This window comes from Mustela putorius, unplaced genomic scaffold (assembly GCF_011764305.1).
Source record: "Mustela putorius furo isolate JIRA1106 unplaced genomic scaffold, ASM1176430v1.1 tig00003836_pilon_pilon_pilon, whole genome shotgun sequence".
Taxonomy (NCBI): domain Eukaryota; kingdom Metazoa; phylum Chordata; class Mammalia; order Carnivora; family Mustelidae; genus Mustela; species Mustela putorius.
The window spans coordinates 12,735,195-12,758,692 of NW_025421989.1; the positions used below are offsets into that span (position 1 = coordinate 12,735,195).

A 23,498-nucleotide genomic window follows, 5' to 3' on the forward strand; every position below is an offset into this window, starting at 1 on the left:
AAAATTAAGCATATGTTTGCTAGCCACTTGTATTTTCTATGATTTCTTGCTTAGTATTGTTTGCCCATTTTTGTTGGGTTGTGGGTCTTAACATTCATTTCATTTGAGTATGCATTTGTGTTAAAATAATAAATTAATTTGGAGGGGCCCTGGGTAGCTCAGTCAATTGAGCATCCTACTCTTGATTTTAGCTCAGGTCATGATCTCGGGGTCATGGGATGGCGCGCCATGTCTGGCTCTGCGCTGGGCATGGAGCTTGCTTGGGATTCTTTCTCTTCCTCTCCCTCTGCCCCCCTACCCCCCGCCCCGAGTGCACACACACTCTCTCAAAAATTAAAAATAAAATTAAGCATTTTTTTAAACTTAAATGACTTTGTGTAGAAATTTTAATAAAATTTACATATGTTCGGGGGTACCTGGGTGGCTCATTTGTTGGCTGTCTGCCTTTGGCTTGGGTCATGATGGAGTCCCGCATACGGCTCCCTGCTCAGCGGGGAGCCTGCTTCTCCCTCTCCACTTCCCCTGCTTGTGTTCCCTCTCTGGATGTCTCTGTCAAATAAATAAAATCTTTAAAAATAATAATAATACCTATTTTTTTTTTGTTAAAGATTTTATTTATTTACTTGACAGACAGAGATCACAAATAAGCAGAGAGGCAAGCAGAGAGAGGGGGAAGCGGACTCCCTGCTGAGCAGAGAGCCCAATGTGGGGCTCGATCCCAGGACCCTGGGATCATGACCTGAGCTGAAGGCAGAGGCTTTAACCCACTGAGCCACCCAGGCGCCCCGAATAATACCTATCTTGTGACATTATTGTGAGGATTAAATTAGTTAATATAAGAAAGTGCTTGCAGTTGTGCCAGGATGTAGTATTTGCTGCATAAATACTAACTGCTGCTGTTTATACAGGAGATTAATACCCAAGAAAAGGCATCCAGAATGGGTATCAGAGAAAGCAGAATAGGAAGTTGTATTGGCTATGTGATATAGAGATCTCTGCTTAAGGAGGTGAGGGCTTATATATATAATCTACCATTTAAAGTTGTTGACTTAAGAATTTGCTTCATATCATGGCCCAGTGCAGAGCCTCAAGAAGGTTCTTGAACAAACAGCACATACAGTAGAAAAATTGGGGCCTGCTATTTCAAGAGTCCAGCTGGACCTGGGCTTATTCATAAACCAAGATTTTGTAGTGCCAAAGTTAGTCTTTCATTAGCAAATGTGAAAAATACATCAAAATTAGTTGCACAGGAGAGCAAAGGAAATGTAATACTGTATTGCTTCTAAAGATAAAGTAGTCATAGTGGTATTTTCCTCTAACTTGTAATGTTTAGATATTTTCCATGGCTTGTTTTCAGCAACCGTTTTGGCCCATGTGTTCTCCATCAGTTGGCAATTGAGTACCTTTTATGCATAAGCTTTTGCTGTCTAGTTGGATATGCATACCAAATAAGTGCTAATGTAATGTGTGTGACAGGAGCTGAGAGGCCAAAGGGTGGCGTGTCCGGAAAGACAAAAAGAAGTAGTATTAACTAAAAATAGAGAACAATGATGGGGCACCTGGGTGGCTCAGTGGGTTAAAGCCTCTGCCTTAGGCTCCGGTCATGATCTCAGGTCCTGGGATCAAGCCCCGAATCTGCTCAGCAGGGAGCCTGCTTCTCCCTCTCTCTGCCTTCTTCTCTGCCTACTTGTGATCTCTGTCTGTCAAATAAATAAATAAAATCTTTTAAAAAAATAGAAAACAATGAAATAGAAGGACAGCATGAGATGTGATGGTTATTCATACTACACATTCAGGGTCCTTATTTATGCTCAGTGCCACCAGCTACTGTTTTGAGTTATGTAAACATTTTGACTTTTCTAGTCCTGCATCTTTTTTCTGTGTTTGGTAGTTGAAATTAACCTATCTGCCTTTAATCTGAAAGCCAGAGTGATTTTTAATTAAATTTATGACATTTTGAAATAGGTGAATACATTGTGCCTTTTCTCCAAAATTGAGAGAATAGTAATAGAAGATACTTGCCAGTCATACATCTGATAAGGGACTTGTATCTGGCATATATAAAGAACTCTTAGAACTCAATAAGAACCCAGTTAGAAAGGGGGCAAAGGATGTGAATAAACATTTCTCCAGAGGAGGTATACAAATGACCAATAGGCACATGAAAAGAATGTCAACATCATTAGTCATTAGATGAGATACCTTCACACTGTAGTGGCTATTATCAAAAGGACCGGCAATAACAAGTGTTGGTGAGAACGTATAAATAATGGAACCCTAACACACTGCTGGTGGGAATATAAAGTGGTGTAGTCATTTAGAAAAATAGTGTCACGGTTCCCCAAAAGGTTAACCAGAGTGACCATATGACCCAGCAGTTCCACTCCTAGGTATATACCCTGTAGAAATGTAAACATATGTCTACATAAAAGTTTGTACGTTAATGTTCATAACAGATTTATTTATAATAGCCAATAGTTGGAAATAATCCAGATGTCCTGTCAGCTGATGAATGGATAAATAAAACATGGTATATCCAAACTGGAATATTATTTGACAATAAAGAGAACCGAAGTAGTGATACATACTACAACATGGATAAACCTTGAAATCAAGCTATGTGAAGGAAGCCAAACACAAAAGGCCACGTATTACCTGTTTCTGTTGAGGTGAACTGCTCAGAACAACCACATCTGTAAATACAGTATGTTAGTTGCCTAGGGCTGGGGCTAATGGGAAGGCTTCTTTCTGAGGTGACTAAAGTATTTTTTTTTTTTAAGATTTTATTTATTTATTTGTCAGAGAGAGTGAGCACAGGCAGACAGAGTGGCAGGCAGAGGCAGAGGGAGAAGCAGGGAGCCCGATGTGGGACTAGATCCCAAGACGCTGGGATCATGACCTGAGCTGAAGGCAGCTGCTTAACCCAGGCGTCCCAGTGACTAAAGTATTCTAAGATTGATTGTGGTGATGGTTCCTCAACTCTGTGAGTATACTAAAAACCAGTGGACTGTACACTTCAAATTGGTGAATTACATGGGTATTATATCTTAATAAAGGTTATGAAAAACACTAATAGAGCTGAAAAATGAGAAATTAACAAATTCCATTTCTCAGGTACCTTTCTTATTAAAATTGATCCTAGGAGAGGCTTCAGGTTTTCCTGAATGAAAATTACCCAGGGCACCTGGGTGGCTCAGTGGGTTAAGCCTCTGCCTTTAGCCCAGATCATGGTCTCAGGGTCCTGGGATCGAGCCCAACATTGGGCTCTCTGCTCAGCGGTGAGCCTGCTTCCCCCCCTCTCTGTCTGCCTCTCTGCCTACTTGTGATCTCTCTCTCTGTCAATTAAATAAATTTTAAAAACTTAAAAAAAAAAAAAGAAAATTACCCATTAATTAAATTATGGCTCCCCCTTCTTCCAACAGATTGCTTGCTCATTATATTTTTGGTGTGTCTTGACAAAACTTTCTGGTATAAGGTGGATTTTATCATCATTACAACTTCTGAGAAATTCTGTCATGTATTAGAGATAGCAGTCTTCTGTTTTAATTATCTTTTAACAGACTTTCATCGGTATTTAAAGCCAATGTTGGGGACACCTGGGTGGCTCGGTGTGTTGGGTCTCTGCCTTCGGCTCAGGTCAGGTCCTACTTCTCCCGTGTCCGTCCGCCCCCTCCCCCCCCCTCCCCCCCCCGCCGCCTGCCTCTCTGCCTACTTGTGATCTCTCTCTGTCTCTCAAATAAATAAATAAATAAAATTAAAAAAAAAAACAAAAAAACAATGTTGTGGTTTTGTGAACCCATTCTTATACTAATGGTTTTCAGGGGAATGGTTTAAAAATTATTTTTTTAAAAATTGGGGAAGGGGGTGCCTGGGTGGCTCAGTCAGTTAAACATCTGCTTCCCACTCAGGTCATGATCTTGGGGTCCTGTGACTGAGCTCCGCACGCTTGCCCCCCTCCCTGCAAATAAAATCTTTAAAAAAATAATAAAATAAAAATTGGGAAAGATGATATTAATAGCACTTATTGTTTTTCCTCTACTGCTTGTAAAGAGGAGGGCTGTTAACATTATCCATGTGCCCAGTAGTATATGGCAGTTCAGTATTTGATATAAAGTAGAGGCGGAACTTAGTAGCTGGGTATATAATGTAGCAAAAAATGATCATTTTGCATTTAGTTTGAGATTAATACTTATGTAGTATATTATTTGGGCATATTCATGGCTTTAAGAAGTTTCTGCAGGAATTTAACAAAAGATGTTTGTTTTGAAGTTTTTGAAACTTCATCATGAGTGTTTTATAAATTTAATACCTGTGGATTACACTTGTGAAATCTCATTCTACAGAATGCATTGCATATGGAAGTGAGTTTTAAATATTTTTGAAAGAATTTAAGAGTCTTTTAAATATTTCTAAGTTTTTAGGCTTAGAATGTGGCATCAAACAGCAACTCTGAAGATAGACAACCCTTTTCCTCTTAATGCATTAATTTTTTAAGAAATGAAAGTATTGTATGCACATTATTTTAAAAGTATCATGAAAAGCAGCACATTGCTAATCTTTCTGTCCTGAGGAAAATATTCTGTTTGGTTCTTCATAACTCTTGAATAATGTATAAATTGCAACTTTAAAAATAAACTTTTCTGAAATAGGTTTTACTTCAATAAAGTAGACAAATTGTAAATGTTTAGGTTTAATGAATTTTTTTAAAAGATTTTATTTATTTATTTGACAGAGATCACAAGTAGACAGGGAGGCAGGCAGAGAGAAAGGAGGAAGCAGGCTCTCCGCGGAGCAGAGAGCCCGATAGGGGGCTGTATCCCAGGACCCTGGGATCATGACCTGAGCCGAAGGCAGAGGCTTTAACCCACTGAGCCACCCAGGCGCCCCTAGGCTTAATGAATTTTCATAAAGTGAACATCTGTGTGACTCCATCTGGCTCAAGAAATAGAATATTGCCAAGTACCCCTGAAGACCCTACCCTCAGTATTAACCCCTCTGTTGATATCCAGCATAATTGATTAGCCTTGCCAGATTTTTTTTGGGGGGGGGGGAAGATTTTATTTATTTATTTGAGAGAGAGAGAGAGGCAGAGACCGAAATATCTGGGGAGCACGAGTAGAGAGGAGAGGGTGAAGCCAGCTCCCAGCTGAGCAGGGAGCCTATGCTGGACTCAATCCCAGGACTCTGGGATCATGACGCGGGCTGAAGGCAGCGGCTTAACCCACTGAGCCACCCCCAGGTGCCCCTAGCCTTCCTGATTCTGAACTTTACATATAAGTGGTTTCCTACAGTGTGGATTTCTCGGCACCTTCCTTAAATCGATTGGTGTCACTGCATCTATCAGTAGTTAGTTCTTGTTGCTGGATGGTATGAGCATAGTACAATGTATCCCTTCTCTTGAAACAAATTTGGGTTAATTCCATTTGGGGACAATTACCAATAGCCCTTCTTTAAACATTCTTGGCCTTTGGCTGCACATATGTGCATACTTGGGTAAAATCCTAAGAGCAGGGTTTGGGTTGGAATGTATCCGTATTGTCAAAGAGTTTCTCAAAGTGGCTGTACCAGTTTGTTCCTCCAGAAGTATAGGACCTGGTTCATCAACATTAGACTATAAAGGATAAGGACTTACTTTCCACAATCTCTGTCTCTTCTGCTACTTTGATACTTTAAATCAGTTTTAGTTCTTCAGTTGGAAGTACTCTTGTAACTCGAAATAATGAATCTCTGCTCTCCTATAAACTTTGGAAAGTAACTTTGTCCACTTGTGGTAAAAGAAAGATACTAACACCCCCCCCCCCCACACACACATACCAATTGTATTATTCAGAAAGGGAAGAGGCCCTCTTTCATACAGAGAGGGAATGTATAGAATGTGTAAAATTCAAATTTGTGCCACATCATGTTAAGGGGAAGAAGCCCATAAATAAATGGGGTTAACGTTATGATAGAAGAGAGAGTAAGGTCAATTTTACTGATTTGAGAATAAAATACTAGAATAATGCCTTTACTCCCATGGCCATGGCCACTATCCACATTTGTTTGGGCAGGGATAGTTGCTTAAACCATTATTCTCCCAAGTTTCTGTGGCCTAATGTGAGAGAACTTTATTTTTGTGCTCATCTAATAGTCCAGTGTGGAGTTCTTTGTAGGAAGGGCAGCCTTCCTTTGTATGTACATGGGATTTAGGGGCCTAGACTGTTAATTCTTTTATCCTGTAGCTGTGCCATCTCTCAGAGTCTGGGAGATCTCTGCATTCAGCCAGAGTGGGGAAGAAATGGTGGGGAAAGAATGTATGCTTCTAAGAATGAAAGTCTTGTTGAAGAAGGGACAGTCATTATTTCATCTTACATTCCATTGGTGGGAACTCTGCTTGGGAGTTCCGCTTAGATACAAGGGGCCTGGGAAATGGAGTCCTGAGCTGAGCATTTGTCTAGCAGCGCCAGCTGGAGGGTATTGGAGGAGTGAGGGTTTTTGCTGGACAGCTAGTGAGCCACCTCTGCTCTACCGTCTCATCAGGGATAAGAACAGAATAATTAATGTTTCCTAACAGGATAATTTCATTTCTAAGATATTGACTATTTTAATGGTGAATTCTTTTTAGGGAAAAAAAGTTTATTTTTGAAAGGAAGTGTGAGTACTTTTTTTAAAAGATTTTATTTATTTATTTGACACAGGGAGAGAGATCACAAGGAGGAAGAGAGGGAGGAAGGGAAGCAGGCTCCCTGCTGAGCAGAGAGCCCAATGTAGGGCTCAATCCCAGGACCCTGAGACCATGACCTGAGCCGAAGGCAGTGGCTTAACCCACTGAGCTACCCAGGTGCCCCAGTATTTTTTTTTTTTTTTAAGATTTTGTTTTGCTTATTTGAGAGAGAGTGAGCACAAGCTGGGGGAGAGGCAGAGGGAGAGGGAGAAGCAGGCTCCCTGCTGAGCAGGGAACCCGAAGCAGGGCTTGATCCCAGGACCCTGGGACCATGACCTGAGCCAAAGACAGTGAGTTAACCGACTTAGCCACTTAGGTGCCCACCCTTTTTTTTTTTTTTTTTTTGAAACAGGGACAGAGGGAGCACGACTGGTGGAGAGGGGCAGAGGGAAAGGAAGAAGCAGTCTGCAAGGAGCCAGATGTAGGGCTCATTGCTAGGACCCTGGGATCAGGACCCAAGCCAAAGGCAGATACTTAAGTGACTGAGACACCCAGGTGCCCTTAGGGAAATAAGTTTAGATTTACAACTAAATGGCATTTCTGGGGCGCCTGGATGGCTCAGTTGGTTTAGCAACTGCCATCCATTCAGGTCATGATCCTGGAGTCCTGGGATCGAGTCCCGAATCAGCTCCCTGCTTGGCAGGGAGTCTGCTTCTCCCTCTGACCTCTCTACTCTCATGCTCTCTCTCTCTCTCTGTCTCTCATGCTCGTGCTCTCTCTCACTCGCGATCTCTCTCTCTCTCTCTCAAATAAATAAATAAATAAATAAATAAATAAAATCTTTAAAGAAAAATAAATGGAAAGGGCTCCTGGGGGGCTCAGTGGGTTAAAGCCTCTGCCTTAGGCTCAGGTCATGATCCCAGGGTCCTGGGATTGAGCCCCTCATTGGGCTCTCTGCTCAGCAGGGAGCCTGCTTCCTCCTCTCTCTCTCTCTGCCTGCCTCTCTGCCTACTTGTGATCTCTGTCTGTTAAATAAATAAATAAAAAATAAAATAAAGTAAATGGCATTTCTCACTTCCTTTGGGACCACTTAGTTGTGTGATTTGTTTTAATTTTCTTATACTTTACAGTTATGTCGCCACTCTGAAACTTAGAAATTACCATATTTACATCAATTTTACAAATCACTAAAAGAAAAAAACTGTCCATCTGTGGTGTATTATTGGATGTAAACATTGATTACATTTGCTTTAACCCCTCTTTCCATATTTTTTCTTTTCCTCTCTCTAGTTTGTGATTGGCACAATGGAAGAAGCTGGAATGTGTGGGTTAGGGGTGAAGGCAGATATGTTACACAACTCTCAATCAAATGATATTCTTCAACATCAAGACTCAAATTGTGGTGGCACAAGTAACAAGCATTCATTGGAAGAGGATGAAGGCAGTGATTTTATTACAAAGAACAGGAGTTTGATGAGCCCAGCATACTGCATGCAAGAGTCCAGAGAGGAAATTCCTGGGCGAGAAGCTCGAATAGATCCTCCTGATGGTCAGCAGGATTCAGACTGCAGCGGGAGCAAAGAGAAGACTTTAGGTAATAGTCTGTGCTCATTGGTTGGACATTTCTGTGTGCTGCTCTTTTTACTTCTGTTCTCCACAGCGCAGGTGATTATGAACGTGGCCAGCGTTGAGGCGGATGTTTAGCTAATATATCTCTTGTCCTCAGTGGAGCAAGTGTGTATATTTACTGCATTTTTTGCAGGAGACAAAGATAGCAAAGGAGGAAGTTGTTTTCTCTAAGTAATCAGGAATAAGCTTTCTTCACAGAATTTGGGGCCAACTTGACAAAGTAGTATTTGACTTGCCTTGTTTGCATCTTTAATGTAGTCTGACTGAAATTTACTGTGAAGACTGTGCATTTATTGGCTTGTTTTATTTAAAATCTAGTCACAATGCTTTAGAGACAGCATAATGTTATCTATCGTTCAGAAGTGGGTTAAGACTGACTTTCAAGGGTACGTTTTCTTTTTCCTTCTGTGTTTGAGATTTAGGACTAAAAAGGTAATAGGTTAAATTTTGTTATGAAATCTGAAATCCCCTTTTATTTTAGCCTTACTCATTGACTCTAAATTTTTTTAAAATTTAATTATTTGACAGAGAGAAGGAGCACAAGCCAGGGGAGAGGGAGAAGCTCCTGAACAAGGAGCCCGATGCAGGACTTGATCCCAAGGCCCTGGGATCATGACCTGAGCAAAGGCACATGGTTAACTGACTGAGTCACCCAGGTGCTGTGCCCCTAAATATTTTATACTTAGTATACCTAAGATTAACAGTGTTTGATTTGTATGGTTTTCTGTACAAAATTATCCTTATTAAATATTATTATTTATTTAATATTATTAATATTATTAAATATATTTTCCACTAACTTGGAAATATTAAATATATTAAATATATTTTTCACTAACTTGGAAACCCTTAAAATTCTTATAGAAATACAAGAAATAATTTTAATTCCAGGGATACCTGGGTGGTTTAGTCGGTTAAGGATCTGGCTTTAGCTCAGGTCATGATCCTGGGGTCCTGGGGTCGAGTCCCACATTGTGCTCCCTGCTCAGTGGGGAGCCTGGTTCTCTCTCTGCCTGCCACTACCCCTGCTTGTGCTCTCTCTCTCACTCTCTCTCTCTGACAAATAAATAAATAAAATCTTTAAAAAAATAATTTTAATTCCTTTCAAACAAATGTCTTCAAAATCAGCAGCCCCAATTATATGTGTAAAAGCAGATATGGAGTCTTAAGAAGTTACAGGGAATGGGGCACCTGGCTGGCTCAGTTGGAGGAACATGCAACTCTTGATCTCAGGGTTGTGTTTGAGCCCCTCATTAGGTGTAGAGATGACTTAATACTTAAAAACAAAAGTTTCACATAATGTTACCATGTGACTCAGCAGCTCTACCTCTAGGTATATAGCCAGGAGGGTTGAAAGCATATGACCATGCAAAAATGTGTACATGAGTATTCATGGCAGCCTTTTTCATAATAGCCAAAAAGTTGGAACAACACAGTTATCCATCAGCTGATGAATGGATAAACAAAATGTGGTATCATATCTGCTATAAAAAGGAATGAAGTAGTGAGAACATTGTACGTGGGTGAACCTTGAAAACATGCTGAATGAAAGGAACCAGACACAAAAGTCCACATATTAAGATTCTATTTAATATGAAATATTCAGAATTGGCAGGTCCATGGAGACAGAGAGTGGCATAGTGGTTGCCAGGGCCGCGGTGGGGGAGCAGGAGGGAGGGACTGCTGAAGGATATGGGGTTTCTGTTTGGGGTGATGAAATGTTCTGGAATTAGACAGTGGTGATTGTTGCACGACTTTGTGAATGTACTCCATCGTACGCTTCTAATTAAAAGGGTGAATTTTATAGTATATGAATTGTGTCTCCAAAAAAAAAAAAACAACCCAGATGGAATATGGTTTAAAATCTTGATTAAAAATTGCAGGTTACATTATGGTTACTTCTAATCATATTTAATAATCATGTTTAGTCATCTCTTAAAATTTGTACTGGCCTTGGGCTTTGAGAGGTTTTGTTTCTGAAATTTTGTGTGGATAGAAAGGTGTTCAGTTTTGAAGTCCGCGTGCTTTTTTTCTTCATAGCAGTCTGTATACCACATATCAAAGTCCTTTTAATATATATTTTTAAATGAAATATCCTACATATAAGAGTAAATATTTAAAAAATAAAATGGTTACTTTAGAAGTAAAATATTATCACTTATTTTGAAAGACCATTTGTCCTCTATCTCACCCACCTGCTTCTCCCTGCCAAAGATTTTTTTAAATACCGTTGCTAGCTCCTCCTGTGGGGGAAAGAACTTACGTTGACACCCTTTTATTTACACTAAACTTGGTTAACACACAGAAGGTGCTTACTAAATGATCAGAAGTTATTTAAATTGCTTATAGAAAAAATACATGCCACAAGTGATTTATGTGCATCTTAGAGAGTACCAACTGAAATTCTCTTTGAACCTGCTTCTATATTTGTATTTGGGTAGGAAGCTTTTAAAAATATTCTGCCCTTTGTAACTTGCCCTTTGTCTTAGCTTGGACATCAGTGGTTAAGCAAGGGAATTTTTAAGCCTTTAGCAAGAGTTACAAATAGCTAGCAGTATTAGTGAGTGAAAAAATTCAGGGTAGGGGTGGGAAGCAAGGGGTGCCTGCTAATCCAGAATTTAAAAATAGCTTTCTTAATTTAGCTGGTAAATCTCTTATGTCTAGATACAGGCACAAATTATTTTACTCTGGATGTCAGAACATAGAAAGTGTTATGTAGAATTTACAGGTTAGACTTGATCTTATTCCTCTCATCTTGTTAATCATCAGGCAAAGAAGTTTTATTATTGATGCAAGCCCTAAACACCCTTTCAACTCCAGAAGAGAAGCTGGCAGCTCTCTGTAAGAAATATGCTGATCTTGTGAGTATTAAATCAAGGGGGTAAAGTTCATATGAAGTGCAGCAAAATGTTGTATGTACTTGATAACCTTTTTAAAATACTTTGATATAGCTTTAGATGTAAAAATTATATTGTGTTCCAAAATTGAAGAGAATTTTATTTCTTGGGGCTTTTTGCTGCTTGTGTGACTTCATTTTATAAGGGGCTACCTATAGGACATTATAATGCTAAGATAGGGCATAGATTTTCTAAAACTCTGTTTTAGAAGTGAAAAGGCTGACTTAGAAGTACTACGGTGTGATGCTAAAGATGCTAGTCTGGGTGTAGTGGTTCCTGTATTTAACTTTTCCCAGGGGAATTCTAGAGATAAATGTTCTACCCATTGTGATTGAAACTGTGAGTTAGATGAAATAGTCTACTAAAACAATACTGTGTCTCAGGAAATATTTATTTCACATCTACTATGTGCCAGGCATTTCTTTCTCCTTCTAGAGAAACTGACCTCATTTGTTTTGGGCCTGTGTTATTTCAAGAAACATTAATTCTCTTTTAAAAATTATGAAAAGTCTCAACATGGAAACCCTGCCATCCTGTTTAGGTTGAAGAATGGGGACGTCCTAGAACCCTTTCTGTAAGTGTAAGGGTTGTGGGAAACTTAGAATGAGTAAGTGTAATATAAATGCTAAAAGTAATGCCTTTTGTGAAAAACTTATATGAATTATTGATGATTTTTATGCATTTTCATCTGTTGCTGAAGCAGATATTCCATATCACAAATACTACTTTTTGTCACTGGGCAGCTCTAAATATCAATTCTGTTTATTATTCAAAGAATTACAATTTATCTCCCTTGCTTTACAAAGGGGTGTGTGTATGCGCCCCCGGAGCTGGCATTCCGCAGCTTAGCACCTTCTGTTCAGAGCAGCAGGAAGCCAAGTGCGTCAGTATAAATGGCCTAGAACAGTCACGGATACAAAGATGGAAGAAAACACAGTGTGGTCAGGTTGCTGGCTTCAGGAAAGGAAATCTTCCACTGTCTGTGGAAACCGTTCCTATTGGTTCCATCTGCATGAGAATCCTGTAAGAATGGTGGAAGGCAGACAGCCATGAATAGATTAGAAGAAAGGGCAGATAGCTGCCTAGGGCAGTCCTCAGATTCACCCGCACCATTGGGACTTCTGTTAAAAGGCATGTTCTGATTTGGTGGGTCTGGGTTGGGGCCTGAGAGTCTGTATTTAAACAATCTCCCAGGTGGTGATGTTAATGCTATTGGCCTTTAAATAACACTTTAAGTAGCAGGGGTCTAGGCTGTTTTTGTTTGTGGCTTTTATTGCGCGTGTGTGTGTAGGTGGGTATGGTTATTTTTAAGTCCCAGTAATAATTGCTACATTCATTTTAGGATGTGTGACACATTAGACTTGCCTAGTAGTAACCTCTCTTTGCTTCAGATTTGTCGCAGTGAGACCATCTATGGAGTAACCTCTTCCTAAGGCTATTTAGAAAACTTCCCTTTGCCATCACTGTCCTCTGTCCTTTTTGTGATAGCATCATCTGACATCATTGGTGCTTGTGGCGTGGATAAGTAGAATGTCCTGTAGAGCAGACGGTATGGCATGTTGCCCTGGAACTGGGATGGGCTGCTGGAGAGACCTTGGGCCTCCATGTTTACCAAATAGTGTGGGTTCTTGAAATGCTCACATTTCACTTGCTAAGTGTGGGTATCATTAGGTTTGTAACATGATTCTTAGGTATGTGTTATAGTGCTATTCTTTCCCATTCCTGAGTCAGTTTGTGTAGATGTTGATTATTATTATTATTTTTGAAGATTTTATCTATTTATTTGTCAGAGAGAGCACAAGCAGGAGGAATGGCAGGCAGAGGGAGAAGCCGGCTCCCCGCAGAGCAAGGAGCCCAATGCGGGACTCAATCCTAGGACCCTGGGATCATGACCTGAGCTGAAGGCAGACCCTTAACTGACTGAGCCACCCAGGCATCCCAAGTGTAGATTATTATAGTGTAATAATAATCCTGATATCTGCTGGGGTAGGTGTATATATTCTTCTTATTAATCTTTTTGTTAGAAGTATCTTGGCTATTCTTGGCTCTTTATTACATCTTAGGTTCAACTTACTGGGAAAAATTGGGAGAAAAAACACCATTTGGGGATTTATTTTATTTTATTTTTAAAGATTTTATTTATTTATTTGACAGACAGAGATCACAAGTAGGCAGAGAGACAGGCAGAGAGAGGAAGGGAAGCAGGCTCCCTGCTGAGCAGAGAGCCCGATGCGGGGCTCGATCCCATGACCCTGGGATCATGACCTGAGCCAAAGGCAGAGGCTTTAACCCACTGAGCCACCCAGGTGCCCCCCATTTGGGGATTTAGAAGAACATTTCATGGATTCTTTTGGTGCATTTGGGGGAGACTTGCCATATTCATGAAATTAATGGAACTTGAAAAGTGTATATCCTGGGACACCTGGCTGTTTAAATTGATGGAGCATGCAGCTCTTGGTCTCGGGGTCATGAGTTGGAGCCCCACGTTGGGTGTAGAGATTACTTAAATAAATAAATCCTTTCTTAAAGTGTATATCATTATGGGAAAGATATTACACACAATGTGAAGAAAGAAATTAATCACACAATGATTAATTCCAAATGGATTAAGGGTTTAAATGTCAAAAACTAAGCTTTAAAGATTATAGATATTTAGATTTATTTAGATATATTAATAAATATTTTTCTAAACTTGGGTTAAGAGATTTTTTAAAAAGATAAATTTTTAAAAGATTTTATTTATTTGACAGAGAGATATGGCGAGAGAGGAAACAAGCAGGGGGAGTGGGTGAGGGAGAAGGAGGGTTCCTGCTGAGCAGGGAGCCTGATGCGGGGCTTGATCCTAGGACCCTGGAATCATGACCTGAGCTGAAGGCAGATGCTTAATGACTGAGCCACCTAGGCGCCCCTATTTTATTTATTTTAGGAAGAGACAGAGAGAGAAGCGTGGGAGGAGAGAGCGAGAACCAACTACAAACAGACTCACTGTCAAGTGTGGAGCCCAGTGCGGGGCTCTGTCTCACAAACCTGAGACCGTGACCTGAGCTGATATCGAGTCTCATGCTTAACCAGCTGAGCCACCCAGGTGCCCCAAGGGAAGGATTTCTTACAACACAAAAAGCACTATCAGAGAAAGGATTGCAAAAATTGGCTGTGTTGAAATTAACTTTCTGTTCAGCAAAAGACAGTGAGACGTCACATTAAAAAAACTGGGAAGAACATATGCCAGCAAATACAACCAACAGAGTATTTAGTTTCAGGAATATCTAAGGAACACCTACGAATGAATACGAAAAGAACAAATAACCCAATGGGAAACTGGGCAAGAGACATGTAAGAGGCATTTTAGAGAAGTGGAAAAACATGAAGATATAAAGATATCTTAACATAAAGGTACATAAACATGTAAAGAGTTGTTCGACTTTATTGGTGATCAGGGAAATGCAAATCTGGACCAGAATGAGATGCGATTTTATATCCACTGCAGCGGCATACATTAAGAATTCTGATTGTACTTTTGGAGAGGATACGCATCTATCTACATGATCTCTTATAAGTTGCTGATGGGAGAATAAATCTGCCAGCCACTCTCGAAAAGAGTGTGGCATTGTCATGTGAAGTAGAACATGAGTCACTGCCTAGCAGTCCCACTCCTAGGCTTGCACCCAGAGAACTTCTTACATGTGTACAGCAGGGAGCACATAGGACAGTGTTCATAACATTGTAAGCAATCAAGTCTGGGAAGAACCCAAATGCCCATTGACTTGAGAATGGGTCAGTAAAGTATGTTGTGTGTGGCATATTTTTTAAGTGAGATGTCCTGTAACCAGTGGGGCCAAATCTGGCAAGGCCTGTTTCTGTACTGCCCACAAGCTAAGAATGGTTTTACGTTTTTAAAGTGTTTAAGAAAAAGAACACAACAATGCAACAGAGTATGTGGCCCACAAAGCCTAAAACACTTACTTTTTGGCCATTTACAGAAAGGGTTTTCTGTTTCTTGATCTGTGCAAACAATTTGGATGCATTCTAGCAATATGATCTACAGTTGTGCTGTCCAAAATGGTAGCTGTTAGCTACATGCAGCTATTTAAGCTCAATTTAAATTCAAGAAGAAATTCAGTTCTTTAATTGCACTAGCCACAAAAAAGTTAAAATAACTGAAACCAGAACAGTTCTTTTAGGACCGCACACAAATGAGATGAATGAGAAGAGCAAAGGAACGGTGAGCCTGGGATTCTGGATTGTGATCACCTTGAGCCCGAGAGGACAGGGCTTGCAGCTCTCTGCAGAGTTACAGATCGTCTGTGCAGGCGGGGAGCCTCCTGCAGCTGTGCTGCACCTGTGGTCATAATAACGTTACTTTGCAAAAGTATTATACAAAAATAAAACTATTTTTTCTGCAAGAATTTCTGTAAGGATGTTTTTAATAGCTGTGAGCATATGGCATTTCAGGATGCTTGGTGTGTTTTGATAGGCCACAAGGTGTCACTCTTGGCTCTTGAAATTGACTCAGCATCTTTTCTGTGAACCGTCAGTAAGGCTGCTGTCTTAATCTGTTAGCGTTGATTTAACCTTGAAATATACTTATTTGCTCCAAATCCAAAATTGCAGCAATTCCTCTCTTTCTCACAAAGAACTTGAATGTTGCTCATTCTTTTTTTTTGTTGTTCCTTGGAGAGCACATGCATGTGTCTGAGCTGAGGAGGGGAATGTGGGCAGAGGGAGACAGAGAGAGAGAGAACCTTCAGCAGGTTCTACACCCAGCGTGGAGCCTGGTGCGGGGCTCAGTTCACACCCCAGAGATCCTGACCTGAGCCAAAATCTGGAGTTGGATGCTTCGCTGACTGAGCCACCCCGGTGCCCCAATACTGCTTATTCTAATTTGGAGGACCATTTCAATAGAGCAGCCTGTGTGTTTCTCAGAAAAGTAAAACTCCATGGTGTTTATTTCTAAAGTTTTTCCAAAAGCACCATTTAACAATTTTTAATAAGAGATTAAGGGGTGCTTGGCTGGCTCAGTCGGTAGAGCATGTGACTCTTGATCTCAGGTTTGTGAGTTTGAGCCCTGCTTTGGGGGTAGAGTTTTTTTTGTTTTGGTTTTTTTTTTTTTTTTTTTTATAGATTAAGATTGTTTTTTCCATTATCCTTGATTTTTTGTTTACTTTCCTATCATGACTAGAAGAGAGAAGGTTGGCAGAGTAATAGGTTACAAAATAAGTTTTAAAAAATACTGTAATACTTGGTTTTTGAAAATGTAGTTCCATAGTTCTTAGTGTAATTCCTCCAGCTGTAACTCAAAGGTTTTCGTTGTACTTCCTGACTGTAAAGTGCTTATTAATTTTAGCTGGAGGAAAGCAGGAATGTTCAGAAGCAAATGAAGATTCTGCAGAAGAAACAAGCCCAAATTGTGAAAGAGAAAGTCCACTTGCAGAGTGAGCACAGCAAGGCTATCTTGGCAAGAAGCAAACTAGAGTCTCTTTGCCGGGAACTGCAGCGTCACAATAAGACATTAAAGGTTAGTTGGTTCAGTTTTCTGTTTTTCAGGAGGGACTGACACTGGCTTGGCTTATTTTATAATCACTGTGTACCTATTTGAAGTAAATCTTTTGTCTCTACATGGAGACAGATAGCAACCACTTTTCTACTATTTTGCTTGGCCTGATGCTTCTTAATGGACCTCATACCTGGCCGTGGGAAATCTAATTGAGATTGATTTTTAGACCACAGCTTACCTGCCTGGAGCCCTGGCTTAGGAAACTCAGAGTTGCCAGTTTTCTGCTGAGCAGTGAGGTAGTTCGTTACCACGTAGGAGAAGCTGACATGAATGCGAAGCTGAACAGAAACAGAGTTGAGGCAGGGACTGGATCTGGGGAGGGAAAACAGCCGCTGAGCTCCTTAGGAGCCGTTTACCAGCCGCATGGCCAGACCACTCTTGCCTACCGCCCGTACCCAGAGGCTAAGTACTTTTAGAATAGCACATAGCACTCGTTTTACAGCAGGGCAGTTTGCCTCTCTGAATGTCTACTCAGGAAAAGCTGTGTGCTTATCAAATGATCACCTTCTGGTCCCAGATAAAGGGAAGGGGAATCAGAGTTCAGAAGCAACACTTTAGGGTCACAATAAGTAAACCCCCGGAGCACCAGCAGCAGCTTTTATGAGTATCTTCTGTGTAAGTCTGTACCATTAACAGGAGTTTTTTTGGACAATAAGGAAGAAAATATGCAGCAGGCACGAGAGGAGGAAGAAAGACGTAAAGAAGCCACCGCACACTTCCAGATCACTTTAAATGAAATCCAGGCGCAGCTGGAGCAGCATGACATACACAACGCCAAGCTCCGCCAGGAAAACATTGAGCTGGGAGAGAAGCTGAAGAAGCTCATTGAACAGTACGCCCTGAGGGAGGAGGTAAAGCCATTCTCCTGGTTCAGACAGCTTCTCCTGATCAATAGGGGTTTCTCCGCATTCACTGCCAGAGGAGAACTACCGTCACAGGATGTTTTAGAACTTTTATAGTTGCGTAGTGGAAGTTGGGTTTTTCTCAGGAAAACTTCAGCCACCACGAGAACAGGAGTCTTGGGGGTTGTCACTTAGATAGTTGAGAAGACTCTGTGGCCGTGGGTAGGTGAGGCGGTTTCTTAGAGAAGCGTTAAGTACTCCTTGTCTTCCACCTGCTGCTACAAGATTGCATATTTAGCGTGCAGATTTTTCCCCTTATCTAGACTAATAAATATTTGGCCTTCAGATACGCTTTAACTCAGACATCTGTGATAACCTATACAGTCTACATTACCGTTGTATTATACCTGCGTTTTAGATTCTTTCTTTTAGTGGGGGTTCTATACTATTTGAGAGGAAAAATAGAACCTATTTCTAAACTCTCATACTCATTGAAGTAAAAAGCTTATTGGAAGGATCCATGCCTGCTGGTCTTGGTCACTGGTCTCCAACTAAGACTCTTGGTCACTGGTCTCCAACTAAGACTTTTTCAGGCTAGTCAGGAAATTCAGAGGTGTTAATTAAAAGCAAGCAGGTGATGGTCTATTTTTTTGTTTGTTTTTTAAAAGCCTCCTCATTTTTACAGGCCAAATGGGCAGGATTAGAGGCATCAGGTTTATTTATTTATTTATTCAAAGAAAATGACATTAATTTATTTCTTTCACATGTTTATCTGCTAAAAGGTTTTTTTCCCCTTATTTTCAGTTAGCCAGCATAGAGCATATAATTAGTTTATGATGTAGCGTTCAGTGATTTCATGAGTTGCGTATCGCATCCAGTGCCCATCACCACATGTGAGCAATCATCCTTAACGCCCATCCTCCCACCCCTGTCCCTTCTGGAACCCTCAGTTTGTTTCCTGAGTCTAGAGTCTTTCATGGTTCGTCTCCCTCTCAGATTTCTTCCATGCAGTTTTCCCTCCCTTCCCCTGTGGTCCTCTACGCTATTCCTTATCTTCTACATATGAGTGAAACCGTATGATAATTGACTCTCTCTGCTTGACTTATTTCACTCAGCATAATCCCCTCCAGTTCCATCCATGTCGATGCAAATGGTAGGTATCCATCCTTTCTGTTGGCATCAGGCTTTTTATACAGTGCATCCCCTGCCTTTGAAGTTAGGGAAACATGCTTTTATGTGTGTTGTAACCCTACACAAGTAGATTAAAATAGCCGGTTAAAGGGAAAAAAAAGATTGGCCCCTCTGTGGGTTATGTATTCAGTTTTGAAGGCAAACTTTAGATCATACTAACTTAGAGTCTTACATTCAGCCCTTCAAAAAATACTTCTTTTAAAAAGATTGTTTCTTTATTATTTGAAAGTGCGTGCGGGTGTGGGGGGAGGGGCAGAGGGAGAGAGAGAACCCCAAGCGGACTCCCTTCTGAGCACGGAGCCTAGGAGCCCAAAGTAGGGTTCCATCTCAGGACCCTGAGATCATGATCTGAGCCAAAATCACGAGTTGAACACTCAACTGACTGAGTCACCCAGTGCCCCTTAATCACTCTCTCTGCCTTCTCCCTTTTTAAAATGGAGAATTATAAACTTAAAAGTAGAGAATATGTCCTCTTGTTTTAGCAGATGAAATCATAGTTTCAGCTTTATTCCCATCAGCTTACCCTGGGCTATTTTGATACAACTTCAAGGTGTTCTATTCCATTCCGTTCATATATATTTGAGGGTGTACCTCAAAAAGATAAGGATTCTTTTTTTAAGCACAACCATGCTATCGTTTTCACACATAACAAAATTAACAGTAATTACTTAATGTTAAATACTGAGTCATTGTTCAATTTTCTGTAGTTGTGTCTTCCCCCCATTTTTTTTTTTTTTAAGCTATTTGAATCAAGCTCTAAACGCAGTCCATCTGTTTCACTGATTGGTTTCAAGTCTGTAACATGAAGATTTCCAGGGGCGCCTGGGTGGCTCAGTTGTTAACCGTCTGCCCTGGGTTCGGGCCGGGATCCCAGGATCCTGGGATCGAGTCCCGCATCGGGCTCCCTGCTCAGTAGGAAGCCTGCTTCTCCCTCTCCTACTCCCCTTGCTTCTGTTCCCTCTCTTGGTATCTCTCTCTGTCAAGTAAATAAATAAAATCTTTAAAAAAAAAATGATTTCCTCTTCACTCTTTTTTTTTTCCTTTGAGTGTTTATTGAAGGAACTTTTTTGCCCTAGAGAATAAATTTTATATTAGATTATAAAGGCCTCAGTTTTCTTAAAATTGTTCTTTTGGTTTTTAATATGACAGTCTGACTGACACATGATAGATGTAGAAAACTTGAAAACTATGTACATTTAAGCACATTACATGTGAGTCTTATTTTGAGTGTTATCAGATGGTCTCCGGTCAGGAAGAGTTACTCTGCACATCTGAGAAGGGGTGTTCTGATGACTGTATTGTATGTAAATAACTACTTACCAATTTTGTTTGGAAATCGTAATGACATTTTATGCAATGTCTAGTATGTGCTGGGCACCAGGCACCTTACACAGCAGAACCACCACATTGGCTTTTAGAGCTTGCAGCAAATGTGGTTATCTCTGCTTGGAGGAGGGAATCGAGAGTCAGCAAGGGGAAAATCTACCCCAGGCCACGCACCAGCCAGGACTTGACCTGGGGCCGCTTCAGTGGTCACCGCGTGCTGCCTCCGGCAAACGGAGAGCGGGGAGAAATACCCAGGAGGTAATGTGTCTGATATGTGGGTTTAACAGTTTGATCTCCTTATCCATCTTTTTCTTGATACGTTTTTGAGCCTCATTTTCATTGTAGGGCAGGAGTAGGAAGTACAAGTGTGTGGTTAATGAGGCTCCTTGACAGTCCACCTCCGAAAGGGAGGGGGTCCAGGGTAGCAGCTGGAAGGCTCCTTTCCTGCAAGTGCAAACCCAGGAGGGATTGCAAGGTGATGTAAAGCTCACTCTTCTATAAACTCATGGACCCAGGGTCCTCAGCTCTGGTGCTATTAGCAGGAAAAGCAGGGTAAGAATAAACAAGGTATTGTAACTTGTGTTGTTTCCTCATCATTGTGTTTCTTTTTCATTAAGTGATGTAAGAAATTTTACTTCTCCCATAGCATATTGATAAAGTGTTCAAACATAAGGAATTACAACAACAGCTTGTGGATGCCAAGCTTCAGCAGACGACACAGCTAATAAAAGAAGCTGATGAAAAACATCAAAGAGAGAGAGAGTTTGTAAGTTTTCTTTCTTAAAAAAAGAAATTTATTGTCAAAATTGTAACCAAAGTCATTCAGAATACTTATTCTACGTTAATAGAGCACCTGGGTCATGCTAATTGGTTTTTTGTTCTAGACTGAGAAAGCCATGTGTGTGTTAGAAAGTATTTGGCTATTTATTTCTGTTTAACTTTTTTTTTTTTTTTTATACAGAAGACACATGGGAGAGATTAGACCAAATTAGTGGAAAGATCTGCACTCATTTGACTTTTTCATGCTTACAGTTATTTCACTTTGGTAATGGTCACCAGGTTTAAGAATTATACCAGTATTCAGCACATTAAATGTGGTGGTTCAGTTTAATATTGAGCTTACCAAACACTGGTCTCCTATATACCCTGATACTTTGATCTCAAACAAGTGACTTGAAACTAGGAAACCTATTTTGTCTATTTACTCTGGTATAATTTTATGATAAAATTTTAACAGAATTCTCTATACCTAATCACTCAGCTTCGTTCCCAGAGTGTATGTTCAGACTATATTGCCTGTCAGTAATTGTGAATGCAGTGGAATTCTCATTGGGTATGTATATTTAACAAATGCAAATTCAACTTTATGTGCTTAGCGTGCCCCCGCCCCCAAATAAAGATGAGAAATGATTATGGCAATGAGGACTGTTAATCCAGCTTTCAGTCAAGTAGCACAGGCCTTGAGGCAAGCCTGGTATGAAGGCTCTGTGAGTGGCCCTCATGATGTGAACTTACCACGTCGAGTGTGGGTCTAGGCTTAAGAGAGACCTGTTTTTCATACAGCACCATCTTCTGTGAGAATTAATAATGCTTTCCTGTGTATAATTGAAGAAACCGTTCTTTCCAAAGTGAGGGTATAAATTTCATATATTCACACACACATATGTACATTGCACATATATACTTTATAGTTGGTTTAATGACTTTTTAGGGCTTATTTGGCCTACATGTGACTTTTTACTTCAGGGGCTGAATTTCAACAGTTACTTACTATAATGCAGTTTCACCATATAACTTTTTCTTAAAAACTTAAGTATATAAATTAAAGCTCTCATCCACTTCTCCCCTGCTTTTTAAGAAGTGATCAGAAACTGGTCTCTGATTTCATTGCTTTGCTCCATACTCCTTCACTCTGCCTCATCCTGACTGTCAAGAGTAAAGTGGATTTCTGAGTCGTTGAGATACTCTCAAGATTCCTAGTCCTGTTTTCTGCTAATACCAAACTTCTCATTATTTTCACCTGAAACATAACAGTTTAACCCTGAGTTTTGCAAACCTATTATTCGGCCTCCAGGGTACTCTTTCTAAGCAGTAAAAGAGTGTTCCAACATTCCTGAATGTTACCAAGTAGAACAGATTGGAGAGGTAATGAACAATTGATGTAACTGAATATTTTATCTATAGGCTTGTAGTTCTTGCTAAAATAATGAGTGGAAGGATTAAGCCTAACTCTTTCTCTGGTCATTTGACATTAGAATCATATTTGTAATTACTATTAGTAATAGTATGTTTCTGTTTTCTAGTTATTAAAAGAAGCAACAGAATCGAGGCACAAATATGAACAAATGAAACAGCAAGAAGTACAACTAAAACAGCAGGTAACTTGACAGCAGGGGATAGTAGCATTTGTTTAAAAAAAAAAATCTATGGTTCATTTGATATATACCTTGAATCTTCTCTAAGGTGCTTGTGCTTGTTCCCAGCCAGAACTGAGAGTAGATCACATGTCCCTCTTGGAATTTTCCTCTTCATTTAGGGTCACCAGCTCCTCCTGATTTGCCCAGGCCTTCCGTGGTCTTAGCACTCAGAGTCCTGTGTCCCAGGAAGCACTTAGGTCTCAGGCAGACTGGGACAGTTGGTGATGCTGTCTGCAGCGTCCCCTTTCCAATACTCCAGGTGTTTCCTCCCTTTCTCAGTCTGCTTCCATGTGGGTCTGCTAATTTTCAACTAAAGAAGAACCGTGGGCGCCTGGGTGGCTCAGTGGGTTAAGCTGCTGCCTTCGGCTCAGGTCATGATCTCAGGGTCCTGGGATCGAGTCCCACATCAGGCTCTCTGCTCAGCGGGGAGCCTGCTTCCTCCTCTCTCTCTCTGCCTGCCTCTCTGCCTACTTGTGATTTCTCTCTGTCAAATAAATAAATAAAATCTTTAAAAAAAAAAAAAAAAAAAGAAGAACCGAGGAGTCTGCAGATTGGCACTCTTTTGTATTAAGTTGAATTCTATGAAATTGCTGATACTTCTTTGACCTACAGAAATGGCAGTTTCATATAGTTGAACCTAAAATCTTCAGAATTTTGTGCTGTGAACACATAACCCATTTTAAAAATTGCCTATTAACCACTCTCAGAGCCATGGGAGATGGTAATTTTGATGGGGGCCATCCCTACTTTTTCTTCTCTTTAAAGTATATGACACGCTATTGTTAAGTATAGTCACCATGCTGTACATTAGATCCTCCAAACGCATTCATCTTCTTACTGAAAATTTGTACCCTTTGACCATTATCTTTGGATGTCCCCTTCCCATCAGCCCCTGACAACCACCACTCCACTTTCTATTTCTAGGAGTTTGGCTTTTTCAGATTCCATATATAAGTGAGATCATACAGTGTCTTTCCTCTGGCCTATTTCACCTAGCAT

General features: G+C 40.4%; 1 protein-coding gene across 1 annotated transcript in view; it reads left to right on the forward strand.

The window, feature by feature from the left end:
- The window catches only part of TXLNG (taxilin gamma), a 57,846-nt gene that overhangs the window by 22,533 nt on the left and 11,815 nt on the right, over window positions 1-23,498 (forward strand). Inside the window, exons 2-7 of the mRNA XM_004758904.3 lie at window positions 7,934-8,237; window positions 11,042-11,133; window positions 16,514-16,684; window positions 17,380-17,574; window positions 20,729-20,848; window positions 22,386-22,460. Of these exons, the coding sequence (XP_004758961.1) occupies window positions 7,934-8,237; window positions 11,042-11,133; window positions 16,514-16,684; window positions 17,380-17,574; window positions 20,729-20,848; window positions 22,386-22,460 (957 nt within the window). The remainder of the gene's footprint in view (window positions 1-7,933; window positions 8,238-11,041; window positions 11,134-16,513; window positions 16,685-17,379; window positions 17,575-20,728; window positions 20,849-22,385; window positions 22,461-23,498) is intronic.